This window comes from Planococcus citri, chromosome 4 (genome assembly GCF_950023065.1).
Source record: "Planococcus citri chromosome 4, ihPlaCitr1.1, whole genome shotgun sequence".
NCBI classification, from domain to species: Eukaryota; Metazoa; Arthropoda; class Insecta; order Hemiptera; family Pseudococcidae; genus Planococcus; species Planococcus citri.
The window spans coordinates 46,054,767-46,080,560 of NC_088680.1; the positions used below are offsets into that span (position 1 = coordinate 46,054,767).

The 25,794-nt window shown below is 34.6% G+C and overlaps 1 protein-coding gene across 1 annotated transcript in view; it reads left to right on the top strand.

The window, feature by feature from the left end:
* LOC135842437 (homeotic protein antennapedia-like) overlaps positions 1-25,794 on the top strand; it is a 58,595-nt gene that overhangs the window by 15,630 nt on the left and 17,171 nt on the right. The window contains exon 2 of the mRNA XM_065359899.1: positions 22,206-23,428. Within this exon, the coding sequence (XP_065215971.1) occupies positions 22,675-23,428 (754 nt within the window). The 5' untranslated portion in view covers positions 22,206-22,674. The remainder of the gene's footprint in view (positions 1-22,205; positions 23,429-25,794) is intronic.

Consider the following 25,794-nt stretch of genomic DNA (forward strand, 5'->3'; position numbering starts at 1 on the left):
TCGTTTGTTTTGTTTTTCTAGGTAAGTCGAGAAAAATGTCCAATGAGGTGTTGATTATGGAATTTAGATGATAAGATGAACGTGTACCAGGTAACCTTATTCCTAAATGATGTAGCAAAATTCATAAAAAATTCTGAGTAATTTTCTAATCAGCTCTGATGTGGGCAGTTGAGTCCATTTTTCACCAATTATTGATTTTGAAAAAGGGAGAGAGGACAAAAAGAACGATTTTGGCTGGTTATAATTTAATAATTTGCTGGGCATAAGGTAATCGATAATTTATAGACCTCGGAGTATTTCTTTGGTAGACGTTTAAATAGCTTTTTAACGTTATCGTCTTTCTCATGTATAGCTGCTTGCCACGTCATAGACGTGGAGCAGAAGCAAAAGAAGAAGAAAAAAAAAGAGCAACAGAGACGAAAATATCGTATCGTTTGCCAGCAAAAAATACATATATATAAACCATTATATCGCATACACGGTCGCAAGCATATAGACCGAGTACATGAGAATGGGTTTGCAGAGAGGTATACATACAATCGGACACACGATTTTTTTGGCCGGATTGTAGGGGCGTTAAATTGAGAAAATTCGCCCGGCTGCTTAGATCGGTGGCACCGACAGCAAGAGCTTTCAAAGTCTCTGCGTGCCTGTGCTTTTTGCTCTGCAAAAGCTGTTGGCTGCGATAGTGCAATACTTACCTGGGTGTGTTTTAGACATGGCGACGGTGTCGGTATCGCTGTTATTCAGCTCGGTATTTATTTTCAGGCCATTATTCGCGCTCGTGTGAATAAACGCCATATTTACGTTATCTGAATTATGCGGAATTAGATTTCGGCTCGGTTGGTGGCGGTGGTGCTGGTGCTGGAAATGATGGAATTTCGTGTACGTACGCAGGCCAGGGGGATATATGCTCGTATTGCAGGAACGTACAACAACACAGGCACAGGCCATGTATCGGATGGCTTATATACTATATATTGATGACGTAATATATGCCGAGTTTTTCGGGGCTGGGACATCGGTATACATAGCGAGCTATTCGTTATCTAATTCGGATGACAGGAGCTCAGTCATGTGTAACTACGCTCGCCATATATCAAATCCGCGTTACTGATTTTCGCATCCCTTCATCGTCGTCATCGGCGTCCTATCTATCTCACTCTTTCTCTCCCACTTCTCTCTATGGCGGTGTATATGGTATATTGTGTATGCCTCCATCGTTTGGTATAAAGCATCCCTTCGCCCGTATATATACGTTCGAACGCGTCTATCGGATTTATTTTATTCTTCGGCAAAATTTAATTGCGAAAACAGTTTCACGCTCGAATTACTCTATCGGTGAAATTATTTTTAAATTCGACTGTATCAACGCCAGCATATACCATGTACCATACACATCGATGCTATCCTCTCGTTATAGGCAGTCCTTTACACACCTGCAATCCTTCCCTTCCGACTGCTCTTTCGATCAACGACCACTCGAGTGTGGATTTGGTGTATTTGCGGTGTGTGTTGGTACACAATATTTATCTGCGGTGTATACATAGATTCGAATAAGATGAATTTGTTGAATCATGTTAATCGAATTTGTGTATGTACTCGTAGATGGGTCCAATGTCCACTATATTTTGCTCGATGTGGTTAGCTCTGTTGATGAAAATGTTCATACTGTGTCATTGACTTTTATGCTTTTGTGGTTGTGTAAGGATTTAAGGGTGTTTGTCTGAATCTATTTTGAATGCTGTAGATACCTAATATTGCTGTAATGGGTATTTGAATTACAATCATTGTAAATACAATCGAAATGTCCCATATAAGTGTCGCTTTAGCTATATCTAAATTGATATTATGAATGGTAAATGGGTATGTTGACTTTGCCTAAATGTTTATGTATCTGCAGGATTATGTAATTATTTACACACCTATGCTGATTGAAAAAAAAAAGAAACCAAGTTTTAGATGAGGCAAAATACTAAAGTCTGTGATGATTCAAATTTCCACCACTTTGATTCTTATCATTTTTTTTTTTTTTGGAAAACTCTTTGTTCAGCCTCCAGGGTCTCTTCAAAGTTTGAAGCATCCTATATTTCAAGCAGAATTTGCAATTTTATTGCCAATATATCTCAGAAATTAAACCTTCTATAGAGAAAAAATTGATGATACCTATTTGATTGGAAATGCAAGTATTTGGGTCCATTTTTTCCCTCATCAGTTTTGTCTTGGAACTTTTTTTTTGGCCTCCAGAGCGTCTCAAAGGTACGATCGTTTTCATTTCCCAAATTGCCCCACAATTTAAAATTCACATTCTTTTGCCAAAAAAAAATTTTTAAAAATAAAAAAATAAGAAAAACGTTTATGGAATTAATGTTAGGATTTTTTTTAAGCTTTTGAGCATTTCTGAATAAGAATTTTAAAAAATTAGGCCAAAAGGAAAAATCAGAATTTGATTGAATTAGGCTAAGGAAGCTGAAAATTTGGTTAGTACTCTATTTTTGACCTCATTCTTCTTCCAAATTGATTAGAAATGGTTTCAATCCATTTTGAGCAGTTTTGGAGACTCCTGTAAATTTTTGGAAATTGCAGTGTGTACAAAATTTCACCTGAGTGAGTTATAAAGTTGAAATTTGGCATCTACCTCCCTCTTTTTCAACGTTATAATCGTTTGAAGGCAGTTTTGAGTCATTCTGAGGCCTTCAGCATACTTTTAGAAATCCATAATTTTCCATAGGTTACTCAGAAATTCTTCCAAATGAATTTTGAAACGTGTATTTCTCCAGCGATTTCATCCCTTCCTTTTACTTTTGCCCAGAACCTGTAGTAAGAAGGGGTATATAGGAATGTTAGGTAATAAGACGTATACACCGTATACAATTTTAGTCGATAATTTGGAAAATTTTTTGGGAATGTTTGTTATATTTTTTTCAAGTAAGTACATATTTATTTTGACATTAGAAATTGACCATTTTTTTAATCGCTTCTTTTTGACCAAAAAATATGCCAGGGGAGGGGTTTATTTTTTTTCTGAAATTAGAAACTATATTTTTTTCTAAATGTTTTCTCGAACGATCGATTTGGCAATTTTTTATAACGAAAAAATGTCATCTACCTATACGTTTTCCTTTTCTACCTGCACAAGACATTTTGTGTGGGGACTCTCTTTCATAAAACATATTTTTTCAAACAAAAAATCATTTTTGCTTCCAATAAGTAAATTATGCCTGAAGAATATTCGATCTAAGTAGGTACCTATTTCTCAAATTCCAATACAATTGAAATTTTAAAATAAACCTGTGAGGAATTCATTGACTTGTGCATTTACTTCCCTCATTTTCCACTCGTCAAATAAAATTTCTTTCTTTTCGATAATCGTATTTTTGCAATATGGATACTATTTTTACGATTCCGATTTTATTTTTAGGAATGCACTATTTATTCAATTGAACAGCGATACAAGCGATTAATTTTTTTGACTCATTTTCACCTATACATAGTAACAACTGCGTGATTTTTTCTGTTTTTAGCAATCTTGTTTGCACAGTTGATCGTCTGCCTACGTGGGTATGGGTGTAGCGTAATATTTTTATAATTTAAAAAGTTTTTTGGTTCATGATCGTCATAAATGTTTCGGTCTACGATGAAGAAGTCTGTTAAAATTAATAAACGCTGATTTCTTTTTAAACAAGTATAGATAGAACTGTGTAAGCTTTGATATTTTGAATAGGTGTACAAGAGAATTTCGAGTGAGTTAATTTTTTTTATTGCATATTTTTGAGCCTATAAAAGTAGGTAGGTAGGTAGTTTTATTTTTTTAATTAGACTTTTTTGACGATTATTCTTCGTTTTTTATTTTTATGAATTTTGAGACTAACTTCATGAATCATGATTTTGATTTTTAAAGTAGGTGCCTACATAGATATGAAATAATTTTTTCCGATTAATTTATCAATTTACTAAGTTTATTTTGCTACTTTTCTTTTTTTTCAACCTGAAAAATTGTTTTTTTGTCTTTAAACTTTTTTAAAGTTTCCAAAATTTTCTTCACACCTGATTTTGAATTGTATTTTTCAATTTTAGTTCAAAATTTTTCGAAAAAAAATGTTAGAAATAGGTATCTAATAGATATGTAAAACATACCTATTCTAACTGATCAGAAAATTTTTTTCTACCTTCATGTTTTCTGGAAAATCGATTTTTGTATAATTTTCCAACCCACAGATCTTCTGAGGAAATATAATTGAAGGAAACGCCGAAATGGAAAAAAGCTGGCGAATTTTAGTCCTCCTGGCGCACAATTCAATAATTTTTACGTTCCCAGATTTTTTCACGTTTATCTGATTTTTATTCATAACTTATTGAAAATGTTCACTCAAATATACCTACCTAATCTTAAAAATTTGTAATCGAAAAAAAATTTCAACTAGGTATTCACACATACCTAATTAATTTTTATCCTCTAAATTAAAAAAAAAAAATCATCCCTTAAATCAACTAATCGTTATCTAATCCAATTTAAAACATCGTATGAAAAATTTCCAAATTCGAAAAAAATTTGAATCTAAAAAACAACCCTCGTAACAATCCACCCTCAACCACCTTAGCCTCACCACACCACTCACACACCTTCTAAACTCCAATATTCCTCCTTTGAAAAAAATTCCCTCTCAATAGAGAAATACGTATCTAAAATCGTAGACAACACTGTGACAACAGCGAGCAACCATAATGGTATTTTTGTGAGTTCGACTTGGAAATGAGAAACCATTATGAAAATGTTGACAACTTGACGGATTATACCGGTGAAAACAGGCAAATGAGAATACGAGGCGGACGTTCTCGACTCTCGTCGACTAGGCAACTCCTCCCCTCGATTCTACACATTAAATAATTTCGAAAAACCCAATTCTCCTGCCATCTACATGATTTATTTCATACTATTGACGAGATCGATTACTGGCAGAAAGGTTCTTTACTTGTTTGAGGTGCTTTTGACAGATACGTGCATTTTATAGAATATTTCGTACGATGGTATGTGTACCAAGTCTGCGTTTAAAAAGATGAAATTTTCATCGAACAGGGTTGAAAATTCAATTTCAAATATTTCTCGAGTAGAATATCAAGTGCTAGGGTGATTTATATGTATCGATAATTGATTAAAATTACGTACATCGGAGAGTATACAGAGACTCTGGATTACTTATATCTATAGTGAAGAAACTATCTCGACGTTGTGTCTTTTGGTGTCGTAAATTATGTTTTTCTTGATCTAAAGATAGAGCCACCGATTAAATAAATTCATTGAAATGTTCTAATCGATGATATTGATCTTGAGGAGTCAACTGCGTATTTGTCGTTAACTTACAAAATGTTTACGTTTTTGAAAGGCAAATTTTGATATGGGAAGTTCTTTGAAATAAATAGCCACTGATTGTAATACTTGTCAAGTTTCTAGATGATGCTCTGGGTGGGCTGTAAATTGAAATTTGGCGAACAAAATGAAAGAAATTATTAGTAAAAAATATTTAGGGAGAGTATTTTGTAAGTTGGATAATTTCAAATCCGAATTTTCAGTAATTAATTTAAAGCATGCATAAGGAATTTTTTGAAATAATTTGTCGGGCGAAAATTTGCAATTTCTCACTCATAAACTGCGATATTACCAAAGAGAAAATTTATCCACATAATTCTGTACCTTTACACATTTCCATTATGCCTTTAAACGCTTTCCATATGCAACTTATCCATCTCGTTAAACAAATAGCCTACTGAACACATTTCAAGGCAGCTGGAACATGAAAAACACAAAACCCCCACTGTTCTTTTAAAATAACATTTTAGTCGATGAATCGCGAAATTTACACCCCGAGAAAAAAATTTTCTCTCGAAAATCTCTTAATGGAGGACCCCTTTCGTGAACGCGATAACTTCGAGCAGCACGAGCGTTGAAAAATGATTTATTTGGCAAAATAATAAGAAAACATCAAAAAACCGAGCTGTTTAATTCGCATTCGTTTGATAGTTAATTTATCGAATGAAGGTTTTTGAATTTTTTTTTTCTCAATTCTTTTAATGAGTCGACGCGTCTCTTTTTTTTACTCGTATTTTTAATTTTGCTATAAATTTATGTTCTTAATTCTTCGGAGAAAACAACTCAAACACAGAGAACCTTTTATAGTGCAGTATTTCAAATTAATCCCTAAAGCCTTTTAAATTATTATGGAAAAGGGTGTGTTTTTTGGTAAGGGAACCTTTTATTTCATTTTCACTTCCGGTCATCGTGGCAAAAATTTGCATTAAAACTGCCTTCTGCAAGTTTTTTCTATAGAAAAGTGCTCCTATTTGGGTGTATTTTTTTTCTGCGAAGAAGGTTTCTATACAACGAGAGAAATTAGTCGGTCGCGCGAGTCTTGTTTTCTTAATTGATACCACGTAGAGCGGGCAAATAGCGGTTTTAAAAAGGAAAAAATTGGCACATCAATTTTTTCTTCGGGAATGTGTTCGGATGGACCCTCTGAACCACCAAAAAAAAGCCGACTCTCCTATCCCTGGAGGAAAATTTTTTAGGGGGCTGAAACCGGTTCTGATTCACGTTTTTTGCGTTTTACTCCGTAAATATTAGGTTTTTGAGAAAAACTACCATGACGAAAAATGTTCCCCTTTGAATTCTCGACAATTTGATGCTACACTCGATACCCTTTGCTCAAGGGGGGTGTCCAAAAAAAGGGGTGGAAAAAGTAGGTGTTTCAAAAAAGGTCAGTCCAATAAATTAATCAAAATTACCACTTAAAATCATTCGTTTTGGCTCAAATTTTTTTTACAAAATCTACTCACCCAACTACTAATAAAACTATCATTGGTTTGTCTTCAACCCTCCTCGGGGGTTCGTGAGGGTTGCTTGATTTTTCAAGTAACACATTACTGAATCATATATTTGAAAAAGAAATCTGGACGTGCGATATATCGAATAGTATGTTTTCGAGGTCGCTGAATACGAATATGTACTCATTTTTTGCATACAACCCCTCAAAGCCCCTCTGTGCCCCAAAATGGGGGTCAAAATTTTGAAAAATCGTGAAAAGTCGAGTGATATATCGAATGGTACGTTTTCGAGGTCGCCGAGTGCGAATATGAACTTATTTTTTGGGTCCCACCCCCCAATGTTCCCCTGTGCCCCAAAATGAGGGTGAAAATTTTGAAAAATCGTGAAAAGTCGAGTGATATATCGAATTGCATGTTTTAAAAGTCGCTGAGCACGAATATGGCCTTATTTTTTGGGCCCAACCCCGCACAGCTCCCAACTGCCCCAAAAAAAAGCCAAAATTTTGAAAAAATGTGAAAAGTCGAGTGACATATTGAATGGTATGTTTTCGAAATCGCTGAGTACGAATATGAACTTATTTTTTGCCTACAGCCCCTCAAAGCTCTTCTGTGCCCCAAAATGAGGGTCAAAATTTTGAAAACTCGTGAAAAGTCGACTGATATATCGAATGGTATGTTTTTTTTAAAAAAACACGAACTACGAACTACTAATTTTCGATGTTTTCTTCCATCAAAAAAAAAATGATTTCATTTTGTTTTCGATTGGTAGCCAATACAGTAGACTCCTGATTATCCGACCTAATCGGGGGTGTAAGGTGGGTCGGATATCAAAAAAGTCGGATAATCCAAAATTGATGTTTTAAGCCTTAAAAATGAAGTGCATAACCTTGAGACGACAAGCTTTCATTCAGAAAATCAAGTTTTTGCTCAAAGCAGGAACAAAGAATCGAAAAAATAACTAATAAACAAAAATAACGTACTTTTGTACATAAAAGACAATGAAATACTGACTCAAATTATAATTTTTTGAGATAAGTTGGATCGATTTCAAGGAAAATAACACCGTTAGAATACAAAATGCTGAATCCTGCATTATTATTTACACTCCAAAATCAAAAATTAGATGTTTTTTGGATTATCCGACCTTGGTGGGTCGGATAATGCGAAAAGTAAGTCGGATAAATTCGTACCAGATAACCTGAAAGTCGGATAATTGGGAGTCTACTGTAAAAAATGAAATCGAAAACTTTACAGGAAAACAATCGAAATGAAAACACTGAGATAGACAAGAAGATTGACATCTTGCCTACTAAAGACATTGAGGATAATTTTGTGGCGTTAGTAGGACGTTTGAATAGTAAAATGAGTGAAATAATAAAAATGAGTCTGTAGTCGTAATCAGCGATCTTGAAAACATACTATTCGACGTATTACACGTTTTTTGGTGACTTTTCGAAATTTTATCCTATTTAGGGGGCGTAAGGGGATTTTGAGGGATCGTAAGTAGAGCAGGAAAAAAGTGCATATTCCAGTTCAGTGTCTCGAAAACATACAAATCGATATATCACTCGACTATTCGCGATTTTTCAAAATTTTGACCTTCATTTTGAGGCACAGAGGGGCTTTGAGGGACTGTAGGCAAAAAATAAGTTCATATTCGTGCTCAGCGACTTTTAAAACATGCAATTCGATATATCACTCGACTTTTCACGATTTTTCAAAATTTTCACCCTCATTTTGGGGCACAGGGGAACATTGGGGGGTGGGACCCAAAAAATAAGTTCATATTCGCACTCGGCGACCTCGAAAACGTACCATTCGATATATCACTCGACTTTTCACGATTTTTCAAAATTTTGACCCCCATTTTGGGGCACAGAGGGGCTTTGAGGGGTTGTATGCAAAAAATGAGTACATATTCGTATTCAGCGACCTCGAAAACATACTATTCGATATATCGCACGTCCAGATTTCTTTTTCAAATATATGATTCAGTAATGTGTTACTTGAAAAATCAAGCAACCCTCACGAACCCCCGAGGAGGGTTGAAGACAAACCAATGATAGTTTTATTAGTAGTTGGGTGAGTAGATTTTGTAAAAAAAATTTGAGCCAAAACGAATGATTTTAAGTGGTAATTTTGATTAATTTATTGGACTGACCTTTTTTGAAACACCTACTTTTTCCACCCCTTTTTTTGGACACCCCCCTTGAGCAAAGGGTATCGAGTGTAGCATCAAATTGTCGAGAATTCAAAGGGGAACATTTTTCGTCATGGTAGTTTTTCTCAAAAACCTAATATTTACGGAGTAAAACGCAAAAAACGTGAATCAGAACCGGTTTCAGCCCCCTAAAAAATTTTCCTCCAGGGATAGGAGAGTCGGCTTTTTTTTGGTGGTTCAGAGGGTCCATCCGAACACATTCCCGAAGAAAAAATTGATGTGCCAATTTTTTCCTTTTTGCCACTGCTTTTTTACGTTATTTTCCCGCTCTACACGACACTTTGCACTGTTTTTTGAAAAACACTGTCACATAATTTTTCGCCAGTATGAAAACTAGATACTCGAACTCGAACTGTGATTTTTTCCAACGAACTTGGTGTTTCACGATCGACTTAAAAACGTGTACTGGGATAGATTTAGTCAGGTGGATGAAATGTTACCTTTTGATGTGGTGAAAGTTATGTAAAAATGTTTGCAAACAAACGAAATTTACCTTTGTGGTGTTTGTTTAAAAGGAGAGAAAAAAAAGTGTTCTTTGATCCGGCTCGTGAAGGGCTTTTTTTTCTCATCATCTTACGTCATCGTGTTGCTTTCACCGAAACACCTTTGTAATACATACGATTCGTGCCTTTTATTTGAAAGAAGAAATGCTATTGTTATATGAAAACGTCGCAGGACATTTGAATGATGCGTTTAGTGTATTCGTCGTGAATCTTCCTATACGTTTGAACATTTAAAAAGAAATATTTCCAAGAATCGATGCTGATCTTAATTATTTAATTCTGTTACACGTGATACTTTTCTATATGTATGGTATATAAGATGTTCTTTGCTGGTTTCAAAACATCCCCTAAGATATAGGTATGTTTCATGTATGGCCTTAGGTATCCTGTGTTAGTTTGTCGGGGTGGTCTTTTTCGATTTTACTTCGTCTGGACGTACGATACAAGGCTGTGTAATTTGATTAAAATCCAGATACTTTTTCTCCTCCTTTAATTTTTCAACGCGTAGATTCACCGGCGATAATTTTTTTCCTGTGTTCTGGGAATCGCCACTCGGATTAATTTTGTTACCAGAATCGAAAATTTGCCAGTTCTCCGACGTATGATTTATTACCTCGTGTGTTCTTTGACAACCGTAACGTTTTGGTTTATTTTTTTCTTAAACACGTAATTATTTATTAAGGAAGATCGCTGTTCGCTTAGATGCCTTTGGGTTGTTTTAAAAATTGATCTAATGTGTACCATGTTTGAAGTGAAAATGTTGAGATGAAAAAAATATTAGGTAAACACGTGTAAGTATGTAGATGGATCGAAACAAGTTTATTTAGTATTTTAGGATGAGGGTTAGAAGGGTGGAAGAAAATGAAACAAATCTGGCGGACAGTTTTAATCTGATTTGTCCATTTATCAATTCGTGATACGATTCGAGAAGGGGTAAGTGGAACTGGATCATTGAGGGATGAAGCAGGTCTGAAGCAGTTATTTCATTTTGACCTACTGTGGATAAAATCAATTCATTTTTAAATTATTTGAAATTCTCTTTGATTTTCACAAGGAAATATGATTTTTGTGCTGGTAGGAGAGAGGGTCTCTCCAAAATTATTAAGACAGAATGCGTGTATTGTTGACATTAAAAAAGTCAAAATTTCAAAAAACTGGGGAAAAAATTTGACCAATTTCCAAAATTTAGAGAGTAAGCCTAATGGGTATAGGTTATCTGTTAGGTAGGTAGGTATTGCAATATTTTGCCTGAGTTTTAAGAAGTTGATGAAAATTAAATTGCAATGAGTTCTTGACATCATGTAAATCACTACTAATCTAATTTTCAGTAAATTACAAAAAATTATTGCCAATTCGACGGTAATTTATGGGCAAGTTACCCGCAATTCTTGGTAAACTATCCGTAATTATTGATAAATTACACGTAATTCTTGGTAAATTACCCGTAATTCTTGGTAAATTACCCGTAATTCTTGGTAAATTACCCGTAATTCTTGGTAAATTACCCGTAATTTTTGGTAAATTACCTGTAATTTTTGGTAAATTACCCGTAATTTTTGGTAAATTACCCGTAATTTTTGGTAAATTACCTGTTTTTTGATAAATTAAACTACCCATAATTTTTGGTAAATCAAATTACCTGTAATATTCGATAAATTACCAGTAATTTTTGTTTACCATTACCAAACATTTTTAAAAATTCTAAAATAAAATTGAGACATTTTGGTAAATTACCCATAATTTTTGGTAAATCAAATTACGTGTAATATTTGGCAAATTGAATTACCAGTAAAATTGACAACTGAAAATATTTCACTAAAATGTGGTAAACTCGGTAAATTACCCGTAATTCTTGGTAAATTACCCGTAATTTTTTGGTAAATTACCCGTAATTTTTTGGTAAATTACCCGTAATTTTTTGGTAAATTACCCGTAATTTTTTGGTAAATTGCCCGTAATTTTTTGGTAAATTGCCCGTAATTTTTTGGTGAATTACCCGTAATTTTTTGATGAATTACCCGTAATTCTTGGTAAATTACGAGTAATTTTTGTTTACCATTACCAAACATTTTTGGAAAATTCTAAAATTGAGACATTCTGGTAAAACTTGTAATTTTTGGAAAAATCAAATTTCGTGTAATATTTGGTAAATTAAATTACCAGTAAAATTGACAATTGAAAACATTTTAGTAAAATGTAGTAAATTTGGTAAATTACCCACAATTTTTTGGTAAATTACCCGTAATTCTTTGTAAATTACCCGTAATTCGTTGTAAATTACCCGTAATTCTTTGTAAATTACCCGTAATTCTTTGTAAATTACCAGTTATCCGTAATTTTTTGGTAAATTATCCGTAATTTTTTGGAAAATTATCCGTAATTTTTTGGTAAATTATCCGTAATTTTTTGGTAAATTATCCGTAACTTTTTGGAAAATTATCCGTAATTTTTTGGTAAATTATCCGTAATTTTTTGGTAAATTATCCGTAATTTTTTGGTAAATTATCCGTAATTTTTTGGTAAATTATCCGTAATTTTTTGGTAAATTACCCGGTAAATTACCCGTAATTTTTTGGTAGGTACATTACTCGTAATTTTTTGGCGAATTACCTGTAATTTTCAGTAATTTTAGGTAAATTACCAGCAATTTTTTGTTTACCACTAACTTTGACAAATTAAGACATTTCAGTAATAATGGTAATTTTGGGAAATTACCAGCAATTTTTGGTAAATTACTTGCAATTCTAGTGAATTACCTATTTGCTATTTTTGGTAAATTGTGAGCAACTTTGTATAAATTTCCAGTAACTTTGTGTGGATTACCAGTAATTTTTGATGAATTTAAGACAATCTCAGTAAAATTGTTGGTAGATACCATGGGTAGTTTTTGTTTAAAAATTTGGAAAATATCAATGAATTGTTGAAATTTTGCAAAAATTATTTTCCAACATTTTGTCATTATTTTGAAAATTTGAAAAATCTTATGTATTTCCTGAAATTATAGCAGACATTCCATCATGGCTTTTGAAAACTTGGCAAAAAAATCCTGTACCTGGAGTTCCTACTTTTTGTCAATGACATTTTTCGTAATCAAGTTACACCACTCCTGTCGCTCGAATCAGATCCATTGACACTTGTTGATGGATATTTAAGCTTAATTCTGTCACTTATATCGAAAAATTCTTCAATATATTAAAATCGATAATTTAAATTTCCCATTTCCCAATCCACGGCTACCTTACGCATCGACCAAATTATCAGTAAAATTGTATATAAATTCGAATCGAACTGGTTTGCGAGTGGCGCATCTTTAATTTCCAGTTCGTAAATCAAATTTAAGAAATCAGTAAATTATCGGTTTGCGTTGCCCAAATAACCGTTGTCTGAAACGGAATTAGGTACAAATAGCGGCCATTTTAATCATAGGGCGTTCAGAGTGAATATATACGCGAGAAAGATGACTAAGAAGAATTTCAAAACGTATCCAGGCATGTCTTATCATTTTCCAGCTAATAAGATCACCATGATCAGGGGTTCGAAATATACCTATAGCCCCGAATTGTCCAACACATATCAACAACAATAATAGGTACAATTCGGTTTCGGCAGTCAATTTGCATAATACGAAACCTGTTCTTCGCATCTGTATATGCAGTGTTTGGCGAGATGCTGTTGCACTTTTGCCTTTTTATAATTTGTGTTTATACGAGATACGCTTTGTAACTGTCATTACGAATGAGTTGGAGTAATATATAATACGAATTTGGCTACTGTTTTTTTTCCTCTTTTATTTTTTCATGTGGGATTTTTTTTTGGTACTTACTGGTTTCGACGATTGTTATAATTAAACCAGCGAAGCATTCGCAACGCGTATTGAGAGATGAATTTTCCTGCGTCAATGATATAATAACTGCTTTCGAACGAATTGACGAGCCTTCTTAAAAATTCACACACGATAAAGACCTCGAACCATATCCTATAAAAAAAATTCCAAACGCTACCGTATATTTATTTACGAAATTCGTTTGTTTTTCAAAGATATTCCGTATAGGCTTGTAATATGTAGATTACAGAGTATTATACTTTGTATTGAAATCAGCTCTGTGTGTGTACGTAAAAGTACCTAAGAATTAGCGATTAATTACAACTCGTTGGCGTACGGCTCGCGCGCCTCTTAATAAAGACATTATTCATTGAGCGAGACGCGGCAGCGGTGGCGGTGACGGTGGCAGAGCAGCACAACATTATCATAAAAATAAGCGAGTAGAACGCTATAAAAGTAATATGATTTAATAAGTGCAAATTGACTGCTAGTCACTCGGCAATGGTTTTTTAAACGTTATGTGCCGGTCGTTCTGGTTAATTAAATGGGCGTTATTATGAGCATCTTTGTTCATCTGCGTGCCCCGGATGCGATATACACGTACCTAATCTTCTTCTTCGTCTCTATAGCGCAGTGTACGAGAGCAAGATAAACGTACCGCGATCGAGCTGCTAAAAGGGGAAAGAAAATGTATTCCTGTGTATTGGAGTATCTTTTTTTTTGTATACGTCTGTCTCTTTCTCACTCTCTTCTATATAACGTATATTATCATTCGGGTATATGTACTGTAAGTATGTGTGAGGAATACGTTGAGTAGAATTGTAGTATCTGTGCTTCTCTGTCAGTCGCTCTTGATACTGATGAGACCGCCATTAAAAGAAGATTCGGATTTTAAAAGCCCCCTAGTTGTGTTAGGCCAGTTTTACATTGAGGTAAGACTGTACTCGGTTGAAAAGGAGAGAAAAAACAGGCAATTTTGAGTGTAGAGTTCTTAATTTTTCGTTACAGATGCAAAATAGTGAAAATATGTAAGTTAATCATAATTTTAACTGATATGGATTTTAAAATTAATTCAGAGAGTAGAAAAATTTTAAAATGATGAGGGCTACAGTGAAATGAAGTTACTTCAAATTTCTAGTTTTATGATGTTTGATTGACAAAATTTGTAAAAAAATGGATCCAAATACACGATCTGGGATCTAATCAAATTTTGAATCTGAAATCATAATCTTTGATCTTGCAAAAATCAGACGGATTCAAGATCTTTCCATTATTCGATGGACAATGCATGTAAAATACAAAGTCTTTCCGCAGATGAATAACCCAATCTTACCTGATAATAGGAACATTGAAAAAGTCGAAATTGAACAGACTTTTTATATGAAATTGCAAAATGCTATTTTTCTTCTTAACTCATCATTTTTAAATTTTTCCAATTCCATGTTACTTACCTCAAGACACATTTGTGGTCGATATTTTTTTAAACTGAAATTAAGTAGGAATCTAAATCTGATTTTTATAAAATTTTTCTAAATGAAACATTGAAAAATTCAGTAGATATTTATCTATAATTTGTTGACCTTTGAAAGTTCCAGAAAGATTCTCAAAAAAGTTTCAGACAGATGAAAAAATTTAAAAAGTTTTAGATGTTAAACGAAATATTTCTTATAGGTACCTATACCTGTGATTTTATTTATTATCGTTCAAATCATTTTAGTGTCCATAAGTATCTTTTTATTTTATTTTTTTTAATTTTTTGAAAGTATGAAATATTACACCTACTATATTTGATTAATAATATTCCTACTTCTAGTGAAGCGAATGATACAGACTATCCATTTTAGAATAGGTATTCCCCTTCGAATGCACAGTTATGCAACCAATACAACTTCCCAAGTCCATATGAGTATGGTGCACATTTGGTATGATTCAATTGACTGCAAATGTTATTAATTATAAATCCTTTGAATTTATTCAACATTTTTTTTTTTTTTTTTTTTTTTGAAAAATTCCTACCTAGATAATTTATATTTTAACATTTTTAAAAAAATTAAAATTAATTGTAAAATATCTATACTTATTTCAAAAAAAAATTTTTCCCATTTTGAAAGTTTTAAGGTTTTATTGTACCTATCTAAAAAAAGTCGTTGATTTTTCAAGTTCCTTTAAAAAAAAATTGTGAACTTACCCCAAATTAGCAATATGGTTTTTTTACTGTTAAGTGGGTACCACTTTTTTAAATCTAAGTTTTTAAAGTTGTCATGTTTCATTTATGACTTTCTTCTTTTCCATTTTTTTTCAAAATTTTGAATATCAAGTTGATAGTTGATTCATTTGATTGCCTTTCATTAAAAAAAAAAATGATTCAACTAATTTTGCATTTTTTTTTGTTTCTCTGTTTTTAATTTTGATGATTTTGTTCTCAAAGTTCAACAAACTTTGGGTTTTCAAACACTTAGTAGATAAGTAGGTACTTAGGTAATAGGTAAGTGTGTTTTGTGGCATTCTCATTGAAATTTTTCTAAAAAAAATTTTTGAATAATTTTCTAAAATTAATTGATTTTCTAAAAAATTTAGGTAGGTTATGTGAACGTTTATAAATAAAATTGGATAATAATGTTTTTCACTTTTTTTCTCAATTTTATGAAACGAAACCCATAAATTATGTGCAAATAACAAAACGTAAGAAAAATTCAGATTCTTGAATCAATTTTGAATTTGAAAATTTTGAAAATTTTTCAATAGTTTTGAATTTTTTTATTAGAATTGTTTCCAGTTTAAATGATTTTTTGAGGCCCTTTACCATTTTGGAATGTAAGTTAGTTGTCCAATTCCATTTTTACAATCGATCATAATCAAAAAATTGTGGCATTATTTTAAAGGAAAAAAGTAGGTACATTTTGAGAACTCCTGAACTTGACATTTGAGCTTTGACCACATGACCCCCCCCCCCCAAAAAAAACAGAAAAAAATGTAGAGGCATTTGAAAATTTTTCCAAACTTTACACTCTCGAGGTGAGGAGGGGGGGGGTGAAAGTCTTACTTGAAAATTTTACTGATCATGATTTTTTGCCAGGCATCCTCACATCTGCCAATGGAAAAATAATTGAAGCATATTTACCTCCTCCTCCTCCTTACGTTATCTCGATCAAACATTTTTCATGCTTCTGCTTCCATTTCCTCCAAAATTATTTAATGATTTGAAGCAGATCTGTAAAAAATCTATAAAATTTAAATACATATCACTCATATCAGTCTTGTATGTACAATGTACGTGTAAAAGCCACCTAAATCGGTACACCTAATACCTAATTTCGGAGTCCTGTTTTCTTTCACAGTTCCTCTGTTTCTTCTCTCATCATCTTTATCCGCAACATAACGGTTTTCAAACTGAAATTCACCATTTAAGTGCCTATTTTGTATGCTCGTATAGAAAATTCAATACGTTACCTGATTTTCCTTTTAAATATAGAAATACTTACTCGAGCTAAAAAGGGTGTGCGGTATATGTATAAAAGTGAAGGGGGAAAACATTTTGGTAATTTTTCAAACGAGCACGTTTGACAAGTTTTGGTGTTTAAGTTAAAGTACATAAGAGAGAAAAAAATTGGCACGATGGTTTAGAAAGAAATAAAGAACGAAGAAGAAAAAAAAAAGGAACGAATGACTTGGGTACGATTCTCATGCAGCCGTGTAGCGCACTGCAAGTATAGTACATTATGCTACAGTGATCATTGACTTTTAATGAGGTAATTTTTTAAATGTTCGGGTAAACACGTTGAATTTGATAGATGATGGTGATGTATGGGTATGGGTATAGCTATAAGGATGAAATATCGATGACGACAGATTCACGGATTTGCTGGCCAATTCGATCAGATTGATGGTATGATCGGGCTCGACTGTGTGGGTAATTTGGGGTATGTTTGCGTGATGCGAGTTAATTAGTCCAGTCTATAAAACAATCGAGTCGTCTAAAAACATTGGCGACAGAGAAATTTCGCATTTTGGTGGAATTTCCTCCTATCCTTTTACGTACGTCTTCCTAAGGCTTAGTAGATGATGCGGTTGGGTGGTGGGTGTATGAATAAGACGACGAGTGGGATATTTTTCGAATTACTCGATTTACGAATGTGTTAGTGTAAGTTGTGTCGTATATGACGTACACTCACACTGGAACAGTACAGTGCATTTGGTAATTTACCGCACACGTGATGGCGGTAAAATTGTACGATTCTTTTTTCTGCGGTCTCGTTTCGCCCTCGTAAGCATCGTAACAAACGGATTGGCCGCCGAGTCGAGCCGGGCGAAAAAACGTGATGGATTCATTTCCTGGCGATTTGCTTCATCAACAGTGAACACATGACAAATGTCGTATATCCCGTTTGTTCACCTATTACCGAGTCGATTGCTACTGTTTAGATATAATGAGCGCCAACAAAAATCATTCTTTTAACTAGCACCACACACACCATCCCATAGTCAAAGTTTTTCACTCGAAAACAAACAAAAATCGCCATAATGTTCCTTTCAAACATCCACCACAGATCACCTTGTGTGCATACTTAAACTACACGACGATGAGTGATATGGTACGAGTCTCAAGTTTTTGTGTCGTGTGTGTCTCAAGTTTTTTTTTTTTACATACTTACAATCGAGTGAATTACAACTTATCATGTAGCTAAGTACATTTATACGAGTATTATTGGTGAGTTTTGATATTGTTCTGTGTTGTGTTTTTTTCCTTCGCTTTGGCTGCAGAGAGGGTTTATTTATTCCGTTTTTATTCACGAAACCGTCCGCCGAACACGCTTGTGGGATGGTCCGGCACGGTTTCGGTGTCCGGCTCGCGATGTCACGTTGAATTGCTTATCTGATGTGGTAGACTTTGGATCAAGGTGTTCTCAGTTTCGTGGAGTTTTCCACTTATAATTATAGAGTTCTTTTATCGCTGTTCTGGTCTCGACTGAGTTGGTGAGATGTTAACCCCTTCCCCTCCCCCCTTCACACTCCTCCATTCATTGTTATTTTGGTGTAAAGATATATTATTTTTTCCATGTATTTTATAAAAATTCATGCAACACGCTACTTTTGTTCAAATTAATGCTGTGTAGGGCATTGTCCCTAATTTCGTTTCATTTTTGAAAACATGGCTGGATTAGAAAAAAATAAAAATAAAAATAGATGATCAATTTTACGAAAGAAATGAAAAACTCGAACAACCTCATGAGAATAGACGTTCGAGTGTCCATTCAAAAAGGATATGAAACTCAATTTTTTCGACTCTTAAAAATTGCTTGCATAATCTAAAATTGAAAAAATCGGTTTTTGATTCCATTCAAAATGATTTTTTTGGATCCGCCAAATTCGGATCCTTCTCCCAAGGAATCCAAATCGATCCCGAATCATTGGGAACTTTTACGTATTATAATCGTGTCTCTAAGAGTAGGTCTAGGTACAATTGCGACTATGACGCCAACGTCAACGACATCGTCGTCAGTCGCGTCACAAGGAGGGTCCTTTCCTATAAAAATTATAACAATTTCTCGCTACATTGATCATTATTAATGAAAGCGCTACGTTTGAATGCGGTCGACTTGGCAACGATACGAAGGGAAAACTTAAAATACATAAAAATAGACGAGTTGGGAAATACGAATTTATATCAGACAGCATCGTATGCTGATGACTTCCCCTTGAAAATGAGAGAAAAAAATTTATAGGTCAGTCCGGATATTGTAAAATTGTACGTATAGTGTGTTGAAATTTTCGTGTTGAACAAATAGGATGAAAAGGTAAAACAAAATCACTCAATTTTATGCATTTCAATGTACATAATATGCGATCATTTCTGCAGGTGATCTTTTTTATATTTTTTCCATTTTTATGATTATGGCTTTCTGTGTGGCAATCAAAATTTGAAAAAATTATTTTAAAATTATTCGACAAATTTGCCCAAATACAGTAGATTCTTTCTCCCCAATTTTCATTGCATACTAAACTAACATAAGTAATGTTCCTCTTGAGAGAAAAGCTTTTGAATCATAGAATGTGTGTCGAATGGATTCTTTGAATTTTTGGCATTTCTGAAATTTTAACAAAACGTCATCAAGAGTATTTTTTTCAGGTTGCTTAGTTTCATTCAGAAAATTTGAACGCAGGGGTCCCCATTTTCTTGATTTACATAAAATTTCATCTTGTTAGGTGCAGAATCTTTTTGTTGAGTACAAATTTTATCATTTTTTTCTTCATGATGACTTTTTGTGTACCTAGTTCAAGTTACTTATAATTATGTATTTGTACCTATACCTATTGAGAAATTGAAGAAAAACTTCAAAAGCTCAAAGAAAGATCCCTTTAGAAGGATTTCAGCGAAAAGGATTGGATCTAATCATATTTGATTCAATCTAAACATTCTATGTATCAGATTGGACCTGATCAGGTTTAGTCAGAGCAACGTTTCAATCGGATCAAATCTATTCAGATCTGCTCAACTCAAATCCAATGAGGAAGATCTGATCGGATCTGACTAGCTTTGAATTGATCAAATCAGATTCGATTGACTAGATTAGATCACATTTGATCAGATGTAATCAGGCCAGGTTTTTGATCTGATTAGATCTGTTCAGACTTGATCAGATCAATCTTTCTCTCTTTGTGACCTCCCGATGATTTTGAAGGGGTCGGTCACTTTGAGAATCGCAAATGAATCGATTTTTTGAATTCAATTGATCGACTTTCGATAATGACTGATTTTTGATCTGGAAATTTATTTTTGAAGCTGAAATTGATTGTTCAGTTGGAACGTATTCGATCATGTGAAATCAAAAATTGCAAATGAAATGATTGTTGGTATTCGATCAATCAATTTTTGATCCAAAAGTTTATTTTTGAGGCTAAAACTGATTTTTTCCATTTTGAACATGATTAATCACATGGAATTGAAAATCGCAAATAAATCGATTTTTGGAGTTTGATTAATCGACTTTTGGAGTTCGACTAATCGACTTTTGATTGCGACCAGTTTTTGAGGCTAAAAACTGATTTTTTTCATTTTGAACCTGGTGAATCACGTGAGATCGAAAATCGCAAATAAATCGATTTTCGGAGTTCAATTAATCGATTTTTGATTGCGACCAGTTTTTTGAGGCTAAAGACTGATTTTTTTCATTTTGAACATGATGAATCACGTGAGATCGAAAATCGCAAATAAATCGATTTTTGAATGCTACCAGTTTTTGAGGCTGAAATTGATTTTTTTTTCATTTTGAACATGATGAATCACTTAAGATCGAAAATCGCAAATAAATCGATTTTCGGAGTTCGATTAATCGATTTTTGAATGCTACCAGTTTTTGAGGCTAAAGACTGATTTTTTCATTTTGAACATGATGAATCACGTGAGATCGGAAATCGCAAATAAATCGATTTTCGGAGTTCGATTAATCGATTTTTGAATGCTACCAGTTTTTGAGGCTGAAATTGATTTTTTTTTCATTTTGAAGATGATGAATCCTTAAGATCGAAAATCGCAAATAAATCGATTTTCGGAGTTCGATCTATCGATTCTCCATACTTATTGATTTTTTACCCAGAAGTTTATAATTTTCATTTTGAACATGTTTGATCATTCGAAATTGAAAATTGCAAATGAATCGACTTTGGGATTGAATCCATCGATTTTTTATTATGATCGATTTTTGACCCAAAAGTTTATTTTAGAGGGACAAAAATTGATTTTTTTCATTTCGAAAATGAATAATCTGTGGGATTTAAAATAGCGAGTAAATCGATTTTTCGGGTTCAGTCAATCAATTTTCAATAATGGTCGATTTTTTATCAAAAATCAGACGGTTTACGTTTAGGTTTACGAAAGATGGCTGAAAGTGTTCTCCTTCGATCCGTGGAAAGAAATCATCGATGCCACCCTCGTAATTCGAAGTAGATATTCGCAGAACCATTTTTCAACTAGAAATTCTAAACTTTCAAGAAAGTTATTTTTCCTTCAATTCATTAAAAAACACCAAGAAAAAGAGTTTAACTCTTTGGCATCTAAGGAGGCCATCTTATTTTTCCGATTTCAATTTTGCAGTCGTTTTGTCCTTTGACAACCTCTTTCCTCTCCCCTTCGTGTCAATGTTCTAAAAACAAATAACAGTTTTTTGCTTGATCTGCTTGGATCGGTGGTTTCTCCTTCTCGTGGACGTCTGCAATAAGTAAATCGTACACATATCGATCGTTTTGGTGTGTAAATTATGGCAGATGTCTTCGACAATAAACCATACAGAATCCAATATGTCAAATGTCAATGAGCGCTTACATTTGTGTACAGAAGGAAAAAAATACAAAACTTTTTACCAAGAACAACTAGAACGGTTGATTTGCCACAGGGCTCTATATGCCCATACATATGGCTGTGTATATCGGCAACCATATTTACACGCGCGAAGACATCTTAATTACCCTTTTGTGCGACATGTTTGGGTAATTGTGAGCGTGAAATTTGACTCGATTTTAATTAATTACCTTGGAAATTTGTACTCGTATGCGTACGAGGTATAGGATAGAGTTTTTGAATGCGATTTGAAAAAGGTAGGTGCGAACACGCGTTCGTGTCTATTGTTCATTGCCGATGATGTCGGCGGCGGCGTGGTGTATTTGCAAATACACCCAGCTGCATTGTGTTGTAGGACACGCCGTGGAGCGGATTTTTCATTGAAAAATTTGTAACACGATGGGGATCTGTGTATTGGTGGTACCTTTAGCCGTATATGTAAAAATTTCAACTATAACTCGACTGTTTATTGATGGATTTTGGTATTTTGTTTGCGTTTTGCAGGGGCGGATGCATTATTCGCAAAACAGGGAACGTCGATCGGTTGATTTGCTGCGACCAGTTCACCACGAATCTGCAGTGCAAACGTATTCCGGTGAATCGCGACATTCGAGAAAATATCATTCGAGGCTCAAAAATACTTTGCGGCGTTCGTACACCGTTCCGGAGCGATAATCAGATCGGATGAAAGTGAAATATGATTAGTTCGCGTTGATGTCGATTAATATGTTCGCGATGGTCGTCCATTTATGGTATAGTGTGTAGTTCCGTCAAGTGTCATTGTCGCGTGTGCATTCCAAAAAAAAAAGTTTAAAAGTGTTCTCGCGCGTGTGACGCGTCCGAGAAGTGTAAAATTCGAGCCCGCAGCGCGGTCGTTCGATTTCCATTCACCGTTCTTCTTGTGTATTCGACTGGGAAGCAGATCCAATAACCAAAAGTCAAACTGGAGGTTTCTTGCGGCGATTTGACGAACATGAGTTCGTATTTCGGCAACTCGTACATGTCAGATATGCGTAACGGCGGCGTCGTTCCGGCCGAACATCCGCACCAGCAACACCAACACTACGGCGCCACGGTGCTGGCTCAGAGTAACGGGGTCGTTGACCCGAACTCGTGCGACCCTTCTGTGATCGGTCTTCGGCAAGGTATACCGCCGCCACATTATGGAGGCCCTCCGGCCGCCGGTCAACCACCTCAAGGTATGCCATACCCCCGATTTCCACCCTTCGACCGGATGGATATCAGGAATTCGCCCTACTACGGCGGTCAAGCCGGCATCGTCGACGGGTACCGGCCCGACTCGCCTACTGGCATGGTTCACATGACCCAGAACGGTCATCAGACGCCCACCATATACGCTAGCTGTAAAATGCAAGCGGCCGTTACCAATGGCATAGCCGGAGATCCCGGCAGCCCTACCGAACTCGATCCCACCATGAATAACCATCACGCGCACCACCATCCGCAGCAGCATCAGCCGCATCATCTGTCTAACCATCAGCATCAGCACTCGATGCATCAGCAAAGTTTACCAAATCAGCAACAAAATTATTACAATAATGTTAGTCAAGCCCCGCCCACCGGCCATCACCAACAAGTTGTGGTTAACCAGCACCAGCAAACGCCGCCGCTGCAGCAACAGCCGCCTAACCAGCAGCAACCGCAACCAAATAATACCTCCGCATCCTTACCTAGTCCGCTTTATCCTTGGATGAGGAGTCAGTTTGGTAAGTTGAACTTTCTGTTTGAAACGTACATAATTGTTATTAGATAGTTCTAGTATTTTCTCGTACAATTGGACTTTGGAGGGAGCAGGGCATAGAGTAGCTTGACATTTCACGGATTACAAAACTAAAAATGGAAAAAATTGGGTATTTGCTGAACAATTGGAAAAATTTTCAAGTCGAGACTGAAAAATTGATAATTTGAGGAAAAATCAAGATGCTCTCGCGCAGTAATTCTGATTTATTTGCTTTCTCCTGACAGTATTGAGCAAGCTGAGCTCTAATTTTTTGAGCTTTATTCTTTCTGCGAAGCTATCCGAAATTTTAAGAAAGTAGCTTTAAAAGTAATTTTTTTTTTCAAACGACTGGCAAGCTTTGAAGAGCCTTCATTCGAGATTAGTAGCTCGAACCTTCGTCCGTTTTTTTCAACAGCTTTCGTTTGTGACAATACAGAACTCGAACCTTGATTGCAAATTTTGATTTTTGAGTTCAGCTCTTCCTCAAAAATTCAGCTGTAAAGATTCTAAAAACTGCAGCTTCAAGAGTTAGCTAGTTTTTTCATGCTCCCAAGATTAAAAATTTGGTTCAGAACAAAGATCAAGCTCTTAGCTAGACTGAATGAAGTGATGAAAATTGCAGATCTCGTACCCGCATAATTCTAGAGCTATTCTCATGAGCCCAAAATATCAAAAATGAAACACTGAAAAATGTACATTTTGCTTAAAAAATAGGTAAGCATCTGAAATCAAAAATGAATTTTAAAATTTTGATTAAAGCAAAAATTAAGAATTTTTTCGACATATCCCAGGGGGCAAAATTGTTTAGATGTGATCAGATCCAGACATTCCATGGATTCAACTTCACCATGACTTGATCGGATAAGATCTTTTCAGGCCAGATTACATCATATAGGAAAGACTTGAATGGATCTAACCAGATTTGAACAGATCCAATCAACGCGCTGTCTGATAAAATCTCAAAAACGAAATGAAAGTCGAAAAATTTATTTTTTTAAAACGAAAACTGAAAGTAGCTTACTTTGAATGTAAGAAATGAATTTTACGAAGATAGTTTTTTGTCTGAACTGTCTGAAGTCAAACGAGAAGGGGCATAAACATCTTTGATTATTTGAATACTTTTGGCAAAAATAGTTAACAGCCCCTTCCAATGTGATGTTAGGCAAACAAATCATCATCATCACAAAATTTCTCCAATTTCGTCTCCATAGTAAAAATCTTCATTTTTCATTTTTTTTCTGGAAGTATGGTACTAATAACTTGTCCTTTATTTATTTTTTATTTTTCTTCTGGAAGCATACTACATAATAACTTGTCCCTTTATTTTGATGTGTAGGCAACATGTTCATCTTGAATATTTTTTGTAATTTTGAGCTCACTGAAAGCTTCAGAATCGAGAAAGAGATTTGTGATTTTTTTCAGCCTTTTTTGGCATTATTTCGCAATTTTTCGCACTCTGTACAATTTTTCACCCCCCCCCCCTACCACTTCCTGCTCGAAAAGAAAAAACCTTCACTAGAAAGCTTCAAAATTGAGTAAGAGATTTGCGATTTTTACCAACCTTTTTCGAAGGTTATTTCGCAATTTTTCTCGCTCTCTCCAATTTTCCAACCCCCCCCTCCCTACTACCTGTCGAAAAGAAAAGACCTTCACTAGAAAGCTTCAGAATCGAGTAAGAGATCTGCGATTTTTACCAACCTTTTTGGGCATTATTTCGCAATTTTCCTCACTCTCTCCAATTTTTCCACCCCCTCCCACCCCCTGCTCGAAAAAAAATACCTTCACTAGAAAGCTTCAGAATCGAGTAAGCGTTCTGTGATTTTTACCAACCTTTTTTGGCATTATTTCGCAATTTTTCTCACTCTCACCAAATTTTCAACCCCCCCCCCCACCTCCTGCTCGAAAAGAAAAGACCTCAACAATGATAGGTACTCAAAAATATGCAATAAGATGTACGAAAGTACACCTAATATTATTTGCCCTCCCCCTCTCACCATTAGTGCCTCGCGCAATTATCAAATCGAAATTACGATGACGTATATGGAACATGATTGAAAAAAAATAGAGGGAATAACTTGCTTCTAATATTTTTAAAATTTAATTCTGTGCTGAAAAAAATGGAATTTCAACCCGAATATTTTCAAAAATGATGAATTTTCACTTGAGAAAAAAATTTGAGATGAAAACCTTGAGGTAATTTTGATTTTGAACAAAATCATTGAGATTTTCAGTACCTTGCATTGTCAAAATATTGCAATGAGAAAAACACGATTTTCAACTAGAATTTCTCAAATTGGAAAACACTCTCAAGGTCACCTTTTTTGAATATTGAATGATTAAGAAAATTTTTGA